We start from the raw sequence: 17,128 nt of genomic DNA on the forward strand, positions 1-17,128 counted from the left end.
TGCTCCTCCCATGACTCCCTTTCCCCAGGCCTCCTGTCTCTCGATTATACAGCCCCGGCTCTCACGCTCGGTCCTCACAGGTCATGATTTCCAGACCGATGACCATTTTTGTTGCTTTCCGTTGGACTCTTTCCAACTGGGCCACGTCCTTCTGGAAGTTCAGTGCCCTCAGCTGAGCAGAGCATCCCTGCCGGGGGCTCACACACGCTGAGAAGAAAAATCACTCCATTTGTCTTGCAGGCTGTAATTTGGTTCATATATCTCGGCATGGAGACGACCTGACGCTGCTGACTCATGCTTTGCCTTTGGTCCATTATGACCCCCGGGCCCTTCTCTGCAGAGAGATGTTAATGCAGGCATTTTTCCGCATGCAGATGCTTATTTCTGCATAAGGTGGGAGCTCGCACTTGTCCCTGCAGACCTGCCTCCTATTTTTCTCAAACTATTTCTCCAATTCGAAAAGACCATTTGTCAGGCTCAAGCTGTGTCCTCCAAAGTGCTTGCAGCCTATTACAGCTTGCTGTGGTCTACAAAGTTAATAAGCTTATTATTTATTTTATAGGAAACCATTAATAATGACCTGGCCTGACATTTGCCTGCTACTCTCTTTCTCTCCAAAAGCCACCCTATTCATTCTTCATGAAGTTTTTCTGTGGAAATTGGATTTGGTCAGGGCAAGAGGATTCATGATGAGAACAGAATACAAAGGGGCTGGTAAGAAACAAGACAAAGCAAGAGATATGAACAAACAAAGCTAAACTCAGGTTATTATCTGTTTCCCATCTGAGGACAAAAAAAATAACACATAATGCACATCACGTGCTTCATCTTAGAGGTCCTGGCCAGTAGCAAGTCAGAAAGTCCTTATGCTGCGGGCATGTCACATAGCCACCAAATCAAGATCACCTCCCACATGCCAGCGTGTCCCAGAGAGACAGGAGTGGAAAGACAGAAGAGGTCGGTGCATGCAGTGGCTGGAGCACAGATTAACAGGGAGCCTGGGGGACCCTAAGAAAGGGGATACCAATGGTGTTGGGGGTCAATAGAAACAGCCATCAAGCCTCCATATGGGACTGTGAAGAGATAAAAGTTCTCTGGCTGCACCTTTACTTGACCAACTGAGGACCTGTTTTACACTCCGTCTAACATCTACTTTTCCTAACAACAAACTTCAAGGAGCTGCCCAACCGAGCCAGCTCATTGCCAGCAAACATGGGCAGTTTTCCTGTCTTGCTGTTGTACTGAGCAGTGTCTCTCCTCGGCCTGACAGCTGCTCTCAGAGGACACAGGAGCAGATACCAGCAGTGGTTATAAAGGTTGGATCACCCTATGTTGCTGGAGTATAAATTCCCCTGTTTCCAAAGCTGGGAGCCACCCAGCCCCTGCTCTTTCAGTAGGCTCAAGATGAATGGTGTCACGCAATCCTCCTGCAGCTGCCCTCTGCCTGCCTGCTCTGTTCCTGCCGTGCTCGGCACAAAGGAGCTCAATAGCACAGCTCCGTCCCTGCTGTGCCCACGGAGGCTCCTGGGGAAACAAAGGGATTAGGCGCTTTTCCTCCTGTGGCTATACCGCGGGATTTGCATTGACAGTAAAAAAAAAGTCTGCTTTTCCATGATCTCCCTTCTGCCCTTCTACTTGCAATATCCAGTCTCACAAAGAGAATTCCTTTGTGCTTGAGGTATTTTCATTGCTTGGCTGGGTTTTTTTCTTCACCTTGGTTTGCAATCAGCTTGCTGTATGTTAGCTTAAAGAACACCTGAAATTCAGATCTGGGACCGAAGAACAAATTAGAGACTTTGCAGACAACACTTAACGGGGGTTTAACTCTTCAATGTCCAAAGTTCCCAGACAACACAGAAAATATCAGAAGGAAGTGCAAAGGAAGAGCTCAAAAGGATAAATCTGTGTGACTTAGGAAAGAGAAGGGATGAGATAGTGTCTGGAAATTGATGAAAGCGGAGAAGGGACAGTGTAAACTGGAAGGAAGAGCATAAATCAGAAAGGAAATGTGTTTAGAATGCAGAGGGCAAGCCAAGAGAAGAGTTTTGCTTTCACAGTTATGTCAGTAACACTGTGATATCTCTAGTTTTGTACCAGTTCAGTCACTCTGGCTCTCTCCTCTCCAGATCTGCAGAAAACCCTCCCCACAAGCTCTCCATGGGGTTGTGGGGCAGCTTCAGCCCCTCACTCCCCACCCCAGCTGCAGCCAGGATTCCTGCTCATTGATCGGTTGGGAACAAAGTGGGCAACAGGCAGGCAGGTCCCTGGGAAAGGCCGTTGACCTGCCTGCCAGCTTCCTCGGGCAACAGCTATAATTTGCATTATCATGCTCCTCAGCAGCGTTTTATTTCTCAAAAAAGTTCTCAGTAATCTCATAAAAAGGAGTAGAGATTGTTGTTGGCACGCAGCATGTTCACAGTCGCAGGATGCCCATGTCTCTCTCTGCCATCGCAGGGCTGAGGTGATGCTGAAGGTCTCTGTCACCAAGTCCTCAGGAGTGCTCGGAATAGCTCCTGGCTCTCTCTCCCCCCTGCTCACAGACACACCATGGGCACGGACCCTGCAGGGGGTCCTTCTCCATTCTTCCTGCCAAAAGGCAGCCTGCAAAGGAAACCCTAGAGCTTGCACATTGACCGACAGCAGGAGCAGCCTAAGGGTCATGGTGCTGGACGTACAGGACCAGTGCGCAGAACTTATTAACAAGGACTTGAGGAAGGGTAAAAGGAACTAGGCATTGTTAAAGCATAAGGTAAGGGAGGCTGCGGGAAACAGTAAAAGCTAAACATGTGGCCAAATGGAAAAAAAATAGAAGTAACATATCTGGTGGCAGATTGCATGTAAAAACACAGCAGACAAAAAGCACTTTGAGAAACAAATGGCAAAGGGAATTAATGCTAATAATGTTTCTTCACGTCAAAGATTCAGGCAGCTGTCAGAAAATCTGTAGGACCAGCTGATGGTGTAAAAGAAGATTGCAGTAGATATGTCCATTTTTAAATTATTTATTTGCACCAATGCTCATAGTGGAAGAAACTTTCAGTTCAGATGGTTCTAACCACTCTTGGGCACTAGGGATCTTAGGAAAGAATAGGTAGAAATTAAAATTACCTTAGAAGAGAGATGAAAAACATTCACAGAGCGAATAGCAAAAAATAACTAGAACTGATACTAAGCACTCAAGTGGTCTAAGATGTCTCTAAAGTGGAAGAGCTAAGGTCATTGCAGTGATGGATAACGTGTCATTTTAAATTACTGGAAGGCTAAAGGGGCAAACATGAGGTCAATTTTAAAAAATTGTTCCAAGGGTGATCTGAGTAACTACAGACTTCTTATTCCAGCTTATATACTACAGTAGGGTCTGCCAATGTGTACCAGATTTACATGGCAAAGTCTTTGTAGTGGGGGGACTGCAGGGGTGGCTTCTGTGAGAAGACACCAGGAGCTGCCCCTGTGTTAGTCACAGCCAGCACCAGACAGCTCTAGGATGGACCCACTGCTGCCCAAAGCTTAGCCCATCAGTGATGCTTGTGGCACCTCTGTGGTAACACATTTAAGAAAGGGTAACAATGCTGCACAGCAGCTGGGAGAAAGGTGAGAAAGTGTGAGAGAAACCAAGGTCAGTGAAGAAGAAGGGGGCAGAGGTGCTCCAGGCGCTGTAGCAGAGATTTCCCTGCAGCCCATGATGATGACCATAGTGAAGCATGTTGTCCCCCTGCAGCCCATGGAGGTCCACGGAGGAGCAGATAGCCACACTTACAGTTTGTGGAGGATCCCACACCAGAGCAGGTGGATGTGCTCTGAAGGAAGCCGCAGCCTGTGGAGAGCCCATGCTGGAGCACGCTCCTCGCGGTAACTGCAGCCCACGGAGAGGAGCCCACAGCAGAGCAGGTTTTCTGTCAGGACCTATGTTCCCATGGGAAACCCACGCTGGAGCAGTCCATTCCGGAAGGACTGCACCCATGGAACGGAACCACGCTGGAGCAGTTTGTGAAGAACTGCAGCCTGTGGGAAGGACCCACATTGGAAAAGTTCGTGGAGGACTGTCTCCCATGAATGGGATCCCACACGGGAGCAGAGGAAGGGCATGAGGAGGAAGGAGCAGCAGAGACAGTGTTATGAACTGACCGCAACTCCCATTCCCTGTCCCCCTGCACAGCTCGAGGGGACGAGGTAAAGAGTCAGGACTTAAGTTGAGCCCAGGAAGAAGAGAGGGGTGGGGGGAAGGTGGTTTTAGTTTTGATCTTATTTCTCACTATCTTACTCTGTTATTCATTGGCAATAAATTAAATTAACCCTCCCCAAGTCAAATCTGTTTTGCCCCTGACTAGCTGGTGAGTGACCTCCCTGTCCTTATCCTGACCAATGAGCTTTTCATCTTGTTTTCTTCCCCTGTCCTGATGAGGAGGGGGAGAGAAAGAGTGTCTAGGTGGGTACCTGGCAGCTAGCAAGCTGTGTGAAAAGCTTGCTACCTATTTCACATGCATCTTTTAATACATACTTTAACCACTGACAGCATTTCTCTATAACAGATTTTCTCCAGAAACAACCCGCTCTGTCCTCATGAAGACTATCCATAGAAATTGTATTCAGCTGAGATAAAAAGATCCATGAGAAATGGTTATCGTGAAATATGAAAGACAACCATAGGAAAAAAAAATAAGTAGAGGGAAACATAAAGTAGAACCTAGTTTCTTATTACCAGGCTTAAAAAAAAGCGTGCACCTTCTGGCTTGGTAAACAGTCTCCAGTGGCACTAGACACCTAACCTTGGGCAGCTGAATAAGGTGCATAAAGGCTGTTCAGTGGATTCAATGTCTAGACTGCACCAAGCATGTGCATCCCCACTGACTGTAGCAGCAACTCAGACACAAAGGTCACAGGGGGACTCTCGTATAGACAAATAAATGGGGGTGTCACAACTTAGATGAACCTGAACCACAGCTCTGGCAGCCTCACCAGTCAACAGAAAAGAGCAAGAAGCAGCAGAAACAAGAAAGAAACTGTGAAGAGGAAAGATGTCTTTGCCTCTATTTTTGCCTTGGAGAGATAATTCTCAGTACCAGCTGCCCTGCACTGGGAGTGGTAAGAAGGCACGGACTCTGCCTCAGTCTAATGACTTTGTGTTACTAGGGATGTTTCTAATCACTTTTCTCATATTCTCATATATATTCATATATATTTCTCATATTCACAGGAATCACACGTCACCACTCTTATGCTGTAGACAAGTAGTGCTGTCCCCCACCCAGCTGGCAATGTGCCTGTGTATCTGGTCTAGGTGCACCAACAAAGTCGGCCAGTGCCTGTCCCCTGTCCCTCAAAGAACACCATTAGTAGCATAGAAAGCTTTGAGCCTCTGCATCTGTTTTTAAACTGACATGACAGCAGCGGGAGTGCTACATGCTTCAAAGGCTGACTGGCCCCTTGGCAGCACCAAAGAATGCTTGAAACTACGTCTTTTATCCAAAATCTTTAGTTTCCAAATGTGGAAAAAATTTAACTGGCTTTATCTCCAGTGACATTACAAAGGCCATTCCAAGAATGTTTTCAGTCCACATACAACTTAAAGTAACTTTTTCTCACCATCATCTAAAAAGGTTTATGTTGCTAGAGAAGGCGGCCAACTGAGAACACAGCTCCTGTGCCTTCCCTGGAGAGCCCATCCATCTTGTAAATGGGCAGTAAATAATTAAATACTTTCTGGCCCACCAAAAGTGGGATTCACCTAACCTACACTTCAGTATCTACAATGTAAATGCATATATGCAATGTCAACAAAGCTACTGCAGCACTTCACGCTTTTATCTTAATATTTTGGCTCTGCGAGTGCCTTTTTCTATTCTGCTGATTTCTAATTATTTTGAAGACCTGCACTGTTTCCAAAGATCTTGATTTCATTGTAGCTCTCAGTTATTTTTTGTCATAGGGAGGAGCACTTAAGTTGTCCAAAAAATAAGATAAATTTCTTTTTGGTTTATATGTTTGCAAAAATACAGAACTGGTCTTTGTTCTACGCTTGCTATCATGTCTTCAATTCCACTGCTGAGTGAGTCTAATGCTATCCTGTCTTCCAATAATTCAATTAAAAGAAAAAAAGATGTGTCACATAACATGACCCTACAACTAGCTGCCAAAGCTAACCAGCAAAGAAGCCGACAGGCTCACTGAGAAGTTCAAACTCCAGCTTCCCAATCTAACATAATGAAAAGTCCACCCATCCTGGGCTTGCAAGCTGGTACTTTCCCTGCCTGACTGGAGGACTGCAGGTTAACGGAAGAGAAAAAGAAGCAGCGAGTGAAGAGAAAGAGCTTCCCCAGATGAGAAAATGTCCATTAGCAGGGATGCTGGAGACATTGCTGGATACTCAGGTAAGTTCAGTGTATAAGCAGATTTATCCCAAAGTACCCATTGGCCCTGTACCCCAGCAGCACAAATTCAGCTGCTGATACTGATCCCAGCATTTTCATTCCAGTCCATGTGTTACTCCTAGAGCTGGGAAGGTTTTCTGTGGGGGAAAAAAAAATAAAATTTCTTTGACTGAAGAAGGAGCTTCATCACTCTGGAAGGGTTAAAAATTAATGAGAGACAAGAGAGGGAAACATAAAGCCGAGATTTGTTCCCTGCTTGTTTTCTAGCTCCCCACTCTGAAGTTATAGGAAGGCATACTGCGTGTCTGCTTTCTCCCACAGGCAGAGTTCATTACCAGTATGAATTGTTTTCACTGCTTCCTGATGGAGTATCTCAGAACCACTGACCCGGTGCCACTGCCGCTGGCTGCCTCCTCCCCAGGCAGCAGAAAAAACAGCAAAGATGCTGAACAGTGTCTTTTCCCAGCCGGGATCCCCCTTCTCCTACCTGCAGTGACAGGATCGTTGGGACTAGAGCTCAGACTGATCGACGGAGAGGAAACAGGAGAAGTTGTGTGAAAGCGGAAGACAACAAAAATAGGCCCTCTCAATAAGAGGGACCCAAATGGAGCAAGATTCAGCCCTGTGGATATAACTACAAACTGTAAAACATCTCTATCTTTTGGGGTTAGCCAGTTCAGGGCCCCCTCCTCCACCTAGCTCCTCTTCACTGCTTCTCCTGAAGATCCTTCCATGGTTCTAAGTGTCTCTGCCACCGCTCCACCCTAAAGCCATAACTTTCCAAATATCCTGAAAGCCTCATCATGCAGCCATCATCGTTAATGAAGAGGGCTGATCATATCACTTATTCACAGCTCTTTACTGGATATGGTACCTGGCAATCGCCCCTTGCTCTTGCTGTGGTGACTGCCACTCTTATGAGGAAATCCACCTGACACCTCAAGCTTAGAAAGTCCTATCTCGCTGTAGTGGAAAAGTGTCCATTCTCCAGATCGGGACCCTGACCACACAGCCCTTCATCCCTGTTGTCTTCTTTCTGCTGGGTTCCTGTTGCCTATGAGATACATTTTCATCCTCATTGTCTCTTGTGGGGTGCCGTGAGTAACTGGGTTTCTTTACGATTTTACCCAAGGGATAATATCAGCAGATTTGAACTGAAAGCAACACTTCCTCCCTCACCTGCAAAAAATGGCTATTATAGAAGCAGGCTATTCCATTCTTCAGAAATTGAAGCCTGGAATAACTCTTTCTCCCTGTGTTGGCTGTGTTTATAGTGTAGGACATAATGCTGCTATAGACCTCACAGGACATATCTCCCAGGTGGCACCATCACTGACTCTTCAATGGGACCATGAGCAGCTTATCCTCCTGCTCAGCAACTACTCACAGGATACCCATGAATATTGCTGCCAGCAGCAGTTTCTTTTCTGGCTAGTCCCTCTGGAGGAACAAGGCATGCAACAGGAACTCACATCTGAGAGCGGAACAACAGCAGAAGCAGGGTCTGCTCCTGCTGGGAACTGCCACGCCCTCTGTGTGCTCACACCTCCTAAAGACACCCCTGAGCAGCTGGGAGCTGTGTCTGCACAAGTACATGGGGTGATGGGACCGCATGCAGTTTTGCTCTCGTTCCCCTGCCCCCAGTATAAGACAGACATGAATGAACTGCAGTGAGTTCAGCGAAGGCCACACGAGATGGTTGGCAGCTGGAGCAGTTTCCCTGTGAGAAGGGGTTGCCACCCTTTACATAGTCACCTACACTTAATGCACGTCCCAGAGCAAAATGCAATGGCTTCCAGTCAGGCACTTTCCTCAGCCCCAGTAGGACGGTAAGGAGAGAAGGAAAGTGAGGAAGAGGAAGTAAGTGAAGACTTCCATGGTACAAAGGACCCTGAGAACCCTCCACCTCCATTTTCCCTCAGCCCCTTCAGAGGTTTCTAACCTCTCTAGTCCACCACTCCTCCTCCCACCTCACCCTCTCCAACACCCTCCTCACAGCATTGCCAGGACCCTCCTCAACACCACAGCACCCTCTTGGGGAGTGGCCCCAGCTCTGCCCCCCCTTCCCTCACATCCACAAGTTTTCATAGCCCTGCAAGCCCCCTGTCCAGTGCAAACAAATGACAGCCCTTCTGCCTGGCAAGGGTGGCCCCACCACCGAGGGACAGGTTGGCAACAGGAGCAGTACATAGCAACAACCAGCACTTCCCATGGGGTTTGTTGACACTCCCCAAGGACTCCCACCCACTCTGCTGGTTCATAAATTCCCCTGTGCCATCACCTCCATGCAGTGAGGCCCCAAGCAGGTTCACCGCGATGCAGCTGCTCATTCCTGCCGTCCTTTGCCTGCTGGGCTCCTGCTGCCTCCAGGACACTGAGGCACGGGAGTATGAGTCCATCCTCATGGTGCGCAATGGAGGCCCCTGGGGCTCTTGGGGACACCAACATTTTTGCCCCAGCGGCTACGCTAAGGGATTTGAAATGAAGGTAAGGTTTCACTCCTTTGGGGTGGAAAAAAGTCATGCTGTGAAATGATGTTATTTTGTCCTGGTCTCAGCAGGGCTGGCCACAACACTTTGTCCCCTTGTAGCAGCTTGCATTGTCTCTGCATCGCTCATGCAGGCTTGTCAGGAAGAAATCTCTAGCCTAGAGCAGCTCTCCAGGCTCTCTGCCAGCGAGCGATTTCTTAGCAGGTGTCCATGGGGTAAGAAAAGACTTGGGGTCGGTACTGCAGAGCCCATTCCCAAGGGGCTGGGACAACTCCCAGCTGCCAGCTCAGCAGCTCTGGGTGTCAGCACACAGCAAGAGGGTGGGTATGACCCAAGGCAGCAGCCACCAGGTGTTCCTGTGTCCAGAGCCTCTGCTCCGCAGTTTGGAAAGAAAGTAGAGGTGGGCAACAGCAAAAAGGCCCCCCGAGAAATGCCATGGAGCTGCCTCACAGCCCTACCTGTGTCCGGCTCTGTCCCTGAAGCCTCCTACCACGCCTCATCACAAGGGCTCACCTCGTCTCTTCTTTTAAAAGGGGGAGGGTACTGACCTCTCCCGTTTTCTTCCCTTCTTCTAAGGTGCAGCCCTACCAGGGATTTTGGCTGTTTGGTGACGACACAGCTCTGAACGGCATCCGCCTGCTCTGCACGGACGGCACAGTCATTGAGTCCTCCGTGGGGCAGTGAGTAGTCTTCGCTTTCTCATCCTCCTTCAGGGCAGCAGCTTTGGGGGAGCATGAAGGAAAACCAGTGTGATGGTTTCTCCATAGGCACCCCTGTGACGGTGGCTCCCCATCCCACTTGAGGAGGTGGGTGAGGTCCCCCTGGCCACAAACTGTGAAGGTCTTAGGGTAGAGATCTGGTCCCAGGGAAGGGAACAGTATTTTGAAAGATGAAGGAGTTAAAAAATGCAGATCTTAAACCTGTATTTTCTCCTTTTCCTCAAATTCTTACTTTGAAAAGGACATTGCTATTAAGTAGCAGGGACAAAGCAAGCAGATGAAATTCCCATGGGGTCCTGCAGCAACAGGGTTGATGGTGGCCAGGCATCTAGGGGGTGATGGGGAAGCAGAGTGAAATGTGCTTGTAGAAACCCACCAGCCCTACCCCAGGACTTCCAGGATCCCAGGCAAGTTGTGGTGTTGATTGCAGCACAGCAGAGGCTGAACACATCTTGGTGAGTTGTTTTCTTCTCTGGCAGGTGGGGAAACTGGACCAAGGCCCAGTTCTGCCCCAGCAACAAGCTGGTTTCCTTCTCACTGCGTGTGGAAAAGATGCGGCACCTGCGTGACAACACAGCAGCCAACAACGTGAGGTTCACCTGCTCAGATGGGACAAAGCTGGAGGGCGAGGGCCTTTTGTGGGGTCACTTCGGCCCATGGAGCAGCAACTGCACCTCCGGAGCCATCTGTGGGCTCCAGACAAAGGTGGAGGAACCCCAGGGAAAGGGGGATGACACAGCTCTCAACGACATGAGAGTCTTCTGCTGTGAATGAGCCCAAACTCCCACACCATGCCAGCATCTACAAAGTGATCCACCATTAAACCTTGAATCTGTCCTTGCACAAGGAGCAGCGTGCATTTTTCTCCGTTGCATTTTGTAAAGGGCAGCCAGATCCTGAGGCTACAGTACCCAGGGCGTTTCCTCCTGCCCCCGTCCGGTGGAGGTGGGCTTGTTGCAGCTCCCAGCGCCCAGGTCCAGCCTGCAGCGAGGCTGAGGACGGTGCACACACACACACACAGACACAGAGACGCACAGCCAGCCACTGATGAACACAGAGAGCAATGTCTGTACACTGTGTCTACACCCCCATAGACTCACACACAGAGCACTCACACACACATGGACACCATGGGTGGCAGGTACCGTTCCTCTCTGTCTGATCAGGATTGATGTTCACTAGTGAAATACACACTCACAGATGGAAAATGTGTCTCTCCAGTAGCTGGGTTTAGCCACTGTCTCTGCCCCAGAGCAGCCTCAGGCCCCGGTTTCCCCAGTGCCGGCACCTCCAGCCCCTGAGGCTCGCGGTCCCGATGCAGGTGCTGGCTCTCGTGCTGCTGCCCACTCCTCCGGCGTGAGGGTCACTGGTGGTCTCTCACACACGCTCAGAACAGAGGGTGTGTGTGACCACACAGGTGGATGGAAAGAATGTAAGAGCAATTAGTAGTAGTAGTACTAGTAGTAAATAATTATTTACATCATTACATAAGAATATGTAGTAAAACTGCAGGGTAGGCTGTGCGATCAGGTGCAGGGCTCGGTCAAACGAGCGTACTGACCAACCAGCTCCCACCCAGGACCAGCCCCTTTTATCCCCTTTTCCCTCACACTGGTTCCTCCCACAGAACTTTCCCCTAAACATCCCATAACAAGTCTTGCATATTCCACAACCCCCTTAAAACAGCTCATAAGACGAACTTGTACAACATCCCCAAATGCTTTTCCCCACCGTGAGTCCCCCTCCTCAGCAGGCACTGACCCCCGCCAGTCCACAGGGCCTTCTGGGGAGGGGGTGGCCACACTGTCCCCTCGGTGGGGTTCATGGGGGGTCTGAGGCTGATCGCTCCCCTCCAACGACCACAGACACAGCTAATTCAGCGCTACTTTCATTTAGTGCCTGCTGGGAGTCCAGATGTTCCCGTGGTTTCTGAAGTATTAAGGGTGCCATCATTTGCCCTTATGCATCCGTAGGGACTGCCTGCCACTTGGCATGCAGCCAGGAGAAGCCTCACAACAGGTATATTTACAAGCATATTTAAAACTTTCCACCCAGCCATTGAAAAGAGGGGTTTGATACTGCAAGAAGTTATATTTGTGTTGTCCATTTGGTTGGTTACCACATACTTATCCTATTGCATACCTTTACCAGTAAGCCCGGCAGCGCCACCTATTATCTCAGGAAAGCACCAGATCTAAAATCAAAAAAGAACCACTGAGTACACATGATCCGGCAGCCAGGTCACTTATCCTCATGGGTGGGTATCCAATTTTAAGAGAAAAAGACACTCTTGAGGTAGCTCGCTTTTCTCTTATGGGATTCTCTGTTTACAATTAGATGTAGTAGAAAAATTCATAACTCAGCTTTTCTCCTGGCAAAAAAGGTTCCCCTAGGGCACTCTGAAATACACCGAGACCAAAAAAAGATGCGATTCTTATCATGAACGTCTCAAGAGGTTTTTATATTACCTTTGTATTATTATATCACTTTCATATTACTCATTCAGTTAAGCGAGTTGCTGTACACAGCACTTTACATGGCATTAAACATGAAAGAGACATTCTGTCTACACAGGCAGTGTCTGCAAGAGAACTAGTCTTAGAAGTCACTTTGTGGTACTCCCACTCAGCTGTTAGCCCTCCCCATTATAACAAAAACTTTTGCTTGGGCTAAACCCAAATGCAAGGGCAGGTCATCTTAAATAATAAATATCCCAATTTCTGGGCTGAGAAGATCTAACAGCGAAATGCTGGAAGAGAAAACCATGTCCATTACTCCCTCAAATTAATTATTTGATTAATGTTAGGTTTTGTACTGTGTATGTCACTACCCTACAACAGTGAACGCCAGGGCTTGCCACAGCCCACCACAAAGTGACAAGGCTCACGTTGAGTGCTCACTTTCTGTCCTTTCACAGCAGCATGCAGCCCCTTTCATCTCAGGAAAACTGGAATGCAACACCAGATGGAAATCCAAGGTTTTTCAGTAATGGTCGTGCTTCTTGTGCAGTTATGTACCTTGATGCATAGAAAGTGCTGGTTGAGACGTTTAATCTTGCCTCCCTCACTTCATGCCTATTTTGCCTTTGGGCACCTTTGATGTAAAGCAGCATCTATTTTTCCCCCATTTACTGGGCAGAGCATGCACGTGCTGAAAATTTTACGTGAAGACATTCACAGCACCACTTCCTCAAAATATGTAGGTTATGTGCAACAACCACCGTTAATATACTAATGTCAATTATTCACATATATATGGTTTTGAGCATCTGGAGCATGGCGGCCGGGTCTAAAATATAACACGTCTATAAACAATGTCTTGTAGTTGTGGAGGGGTGGTGGCCTTGTTCTACCCAAGCAAGCAACCAGCTTTCCTCTTCAGAAAGTCCTAGTTACTCGCCCAATATGGACTGGTTGGGTCGGAGAAGAGCCGATGGAGCTACATTAGAGAAAAGACGTGCAACAGGGAATATCCTCAAGACAAAATCTTTGTTAAGGGAACTGGTAGTAAAGGCAATGCAATATCATTTAAACTCCAGCAAGCAAAGTACAACCACAAGGTCTCTACGCAGCTTAGACGCGTATCCACGGGAACATTTCCTTGGGTGAGCTGCCATGTGTCCATAGACAGCCGTGAGCTAGCTCTGCCGCTGTGGTTAACGGAGCATTGAGCCCGCAGCCGTAGCCATCCCCCCCAGCGGTGCTACCAGTCCAGCACCACGCTCATCACAGCTCTCCAGTACCTACTCCAGAGCAGAAGCAGCACCGTGTTCATATCCATTGAGAGCAACTCTGCAAAGATAGACCTACTCTAGTCCTCGTCCCTCTCCCGCCGGGGCTCAGCACTGCTTTCCCACTGCTCCCGCACTTTCTTCTACACCAGATGTTTTTGCACAACTCTCTACTTAATCCTCATTCTGCACTAGACACAGGGTAATGCCTGCTTCCTCTCAGACCTCTCCTCATTCACAAAGCACAGGGCCGTGTGGAGAACAGGAGCACTGATGTGACAGATGCTTAGAGCAGTGTTCACATTTTATTATTTGCATCTGATAGTCCATGTACTACCAGAGGAGCTCTGTCACATTTTAACTGTCTATTCTGGTGACAGACCTAATATGTAAAAGCACAGTAATGGACCAGGACCCTTGTGGCACTTGACACTGTGCAACCAAGGAGCAGAAGGATGGTCTATGCCCTGATCACTGTTGCAATTTCATAGAATCATAGAATTATAGAATCATAGAATGTGTTGGGTTGGAAGGGACCTTTAAAGGTCATCTAGTCCAACCCCCCTGCAGTAACCAGGGACATCTTCAACTAGATCAGGTTGCTCAGAGCCTCATCAAGCCTGGCCTTGAACGTCTCCAGGGATGGGGCCTCCACCACCTCTCTGGGCAACCTGTTCCAGTGTCTCACCGCCTCATTGTAAAGAACTTCTTCCTAATGTCTAATCTAAACCTGCCCTGCTCTAGTTTAAAACCATTCCCCCTCGTCCTATCGGTACATGTCCTTGCAAACAGCTACATGCCCTTGAGCACACACATTTGCAGGCATCCTTTCCGTGTGCTCGGTGAGGTGACAGTGCACTTCTCAGAAGCCATAGGCCTGTCCCCCAGCTGTCACAACACCTGAGGCACCCTTCCTGGAGTGAGCGAATAAATACAAGTAACAAAATAGAGCAGGATGGAAAAACCCCTGGAAATTTTCCTAATGTTTCTCCTAGGATTACTGAAGGAAGACACACAACATTTTGTTCTATCCCATTTTCTTTCCAAGGTTTGGTTCCCCCACTGCATTAGCAGCCTTTGGACATCGCTGCCGCACAATACGAGCAGTACGAGCCACTTCACAGACTCTGAAACGAGTGGATTTAAAACTGACTATAGATCATATGGGCTGAAACAATTAATATTAAGCTAGAAAACAGCTGTCTTCAAAACCTTGTAAAATGCTCGTGTCAGACAGCATGAATTCACCTGTAGGCACCGGGCACCTCAAACAAACCACCTTCATGAATGACAGCAGCGATCAGCCTCAAAACTGCCCTGGGTAGTTTCTTGTTTCCTCCCTAAAAGCAGCAAATGTTGGACTCTAATCTAAACTAGAAAAAAAAATGCACTGGGAGACATTGCAGCCATGCAGCTCTCTTGCACTTAGCAGCATTCGCATCCTGAGCCCACCACATGCCCTTCAGAAAAAACATAATACATCTTCAGAGACGCAAAGTTTGAACTCCGCTCCACATTGAGCAAATGTCCCCAAAATTCAGACCTCTTCCAAACCATCTTATTTCCTCTGAGAACATCTTTAATGAAGTACTTATTTATATTTTCCTTGAAGTAGAAATACCATATCTGATGTTATCTGTTATTTTTTATTTCAGTAGGAGATTTGGGTTTGCTTCCACAAGTGTGCCTTTGACCTGTAATAAAATCCTTCCTGAAGTAATGGCTAATTCCGAACAAGCAAGTAATTATTCCAGTAAATCCAAGGGAGAGTACAAACAGCTACAACCCTCTGACCTTTCTGTGCCTCTTTTCAGAAACAAACATGTATTTTGAGCAACAGATCAAAATTTCTTGTGTTGTGATTCTGAAGAGTCATAGTAGAGTGCTACCTATACTCACGGAATTAGAAGGGAGGTTAATGAATTGCTAAAGCACATGTTTCCTGTGGATAAAGCAGATAGAAAGCATATTTAAGTGGGCTGAATAGTTTATTAAATGAGATTATAATAGACACTTTACCCCTTGTCAAGTGTCATTTCAAGATGAACTGATGTAATTCTTTACCTCAGGTAAGTCCATTAGTTAAGAAAGGGCTGTACTCTCTACTGATGCAAACCAGCGTCGTCCCTCATTTCTTTTGGCCTGAATATTTTCTCCTTTTTTTCTTTTCTATCCCTTAACCTTTCATATCTTCCCTTTAATTTTCTAGCAAAAACAGAGATCAGCCTCAGCCATGACTTCAGATGCATGCTTTCTAGCACTCATCGCTGTATTGGAAATTTCCTTCTTTTGCTCAGCTTCCCAGTGTTTGCAGGGATATTTCCATGGACTGCAACTGCCTTTCCTATGCAGGATTCAGAAGCTGAATTGGGAATAATCAGTCTCGTACGTAGCTTTCAAACTCTGCTGTCCCAAGGAAAGAAGAGTGGACTGACATCGCAACACCCATGACAGTTTGCCAATACATGGAGCAGGTTCCGTTGTATCTGTGAAGGACCTGATCCCTCGCCAAGGTCTGGAGGTGGTCTTGCTGAAGAAGAAAAAGGACACATTTCTAGGGAGGCAACCTGCTCCCTGGCCTGCAGAGGGACCAGCTCCACCTGGAGCTTTCACAACCGTTTCAATTACACACTTTATCTGGACATTTTAGCAAAGAAGGTTAGAGTTTTTCTGTCTAGGCTATGATATCTATGCACCTGGTTTTGTTAGGGGAGGACGGGGTTTTCTCTTCCCATCTCAGGGGATAAGGAAAGCTTTTGAAAGCTTTGCAGTACCAAGCTGCCGTGGTGATATTGTTGGGGAAGAATCTTAATAGAAGGAAAAAAACATCACCTCTCATTCTTCTCTCTGGCATGGTTTTGAAGTATGTATTTTTCTTTTAAAAAAAAAAAAAGGAAAATTGATTTTATCTAGAAAGCAGACAGCACCATTTGCTGTTCTCACAATGCTTACAAGCCTCAAATTTGTGGCAGTAACATCTGATTTTACAAGAGCAAGACGCCAAGAAAGTGTTATGAATTTATCATCTTGCTAAAATCTGTATCTTGATTGCAGTTGTAGTACATGTTCCAAAGTCTCATTATGCATCTATTTTTTTCCCAGTTCATTGCAAAGCCCTGTCAAAAAACAACTACTGTCTAAGCACCCCATTCCCCTTCTTCTCTAAATATTGCTTGTCTGCTCATACCGATTTTTCTAAATGCACCTCTGTCATCTGTAATAAGATAATAGGCCTAAAAATTGCTCAGTGCCATCTTGCATCTTCCACTTAGGTACAGAAGATGTTTTAAACTTAAATTGATGCCTTTATTACATCGTTTTCTTTCTGCTTCTTGTAGCACTTTCCAATATCATCTCCCAATAACTGCACCAGGGAGAAAAAACATAAAACCATTCTGATATTAGTGTTATTTTCTTGGGATGAAAAATCCCCATGCAAAGTTCAGGTTCAACATCTCCACCTAATTTGTCATTTGTATTTGCTGTATTAATTAAACAAACCATAGAGATTCCACACGATGCAGTCTGGTAGGAGTTGATGTCCAGACTGGAACGCCTGGAGCCCAAATAAAGAAGCAGCACTTCTGGCATGACATGTTCAGTAATAGCTTGTGTGCTGAAGGTAAGTGAAAAAAAAAAAAAAGCCAACAATAAAACCATGGCCTGACAGGAAAGAAAAGCAGGACAAGTTACCAGTATTTGTGTTACTGATGCAACCCATTGTCTTGAGCAAGACAGGCAAGGTACCCTGTGCTGCTGTGGTGGGACCAGCCAGGGTCCTCTGGCAGCTGCCCAGAGCTGGCATGCCTCTCCCGGCCGCCG

At 47.1% G+C, this 17,128-nt stretch overlaps 1 protein-coding gene across 1 annotated transcript; it reads left to right on the forward strand.

Annotated features, from left to right (window-relative positions):
• Nucleotides 1–8,684: 8,684 nt before the first annotated feature.
• On the forward strand, nt 8,685–10,350 carry LOC128904056 (vitelline membrane outer layer protein 1-like). The gene is made up of 3 exons (XM_054187868.1): nt 8,685–8,855; nt 9,434–9,537; nt 10,056–10,350. Exons 1-3 carry the CDS (start codon nt 8,685–8,687, stop codon nt 10,348–10,350), a joined length of 570 nt encoding a protein of 189 aa, XP_054043843.1.
• Nucleotides 10,351–17,128: the final 6,778 nt, after the last annotated feature.

Source organism: Rissa tridactyla, chromosome 1, assembly GCF_028500815.1.
Source record: "Rissa tridactyla isolate bRisTri1 chromosome 1, bRisTri1.patW.cur.20221130, whole genome shotgun sequence".
Lineage (NCBI taxonomy): Eukaryota > Metazoa > Chordata > Aves > Charadriiformes > Laridae > Rissa > Rissa tridactyla.

Coding starts and splice junctions, on each gene's coding strand:
- LOC128904056 (XM_054187868.1), top strand. CDS start 8,685: ATGCAGCTGCTCATTCCTGCCGTCCTTTGCCTGCTGGGCTCCTGCTGC. Junction 8,856..9,433: donor CTAAGGGATTTGAAATGAAG/GTAAGGTTTCAC, acceptor CCTTCTTCTAAG/GTGCAGCCCTACCAGGGATT. Junction 9,538..10,055: donor ATTGAGTCCTCCGTGGGGCA/GTGAGTAGTCTT, acceptor CTTCTCTGGCAG/GTGGGGAAACTGGACCAAGG.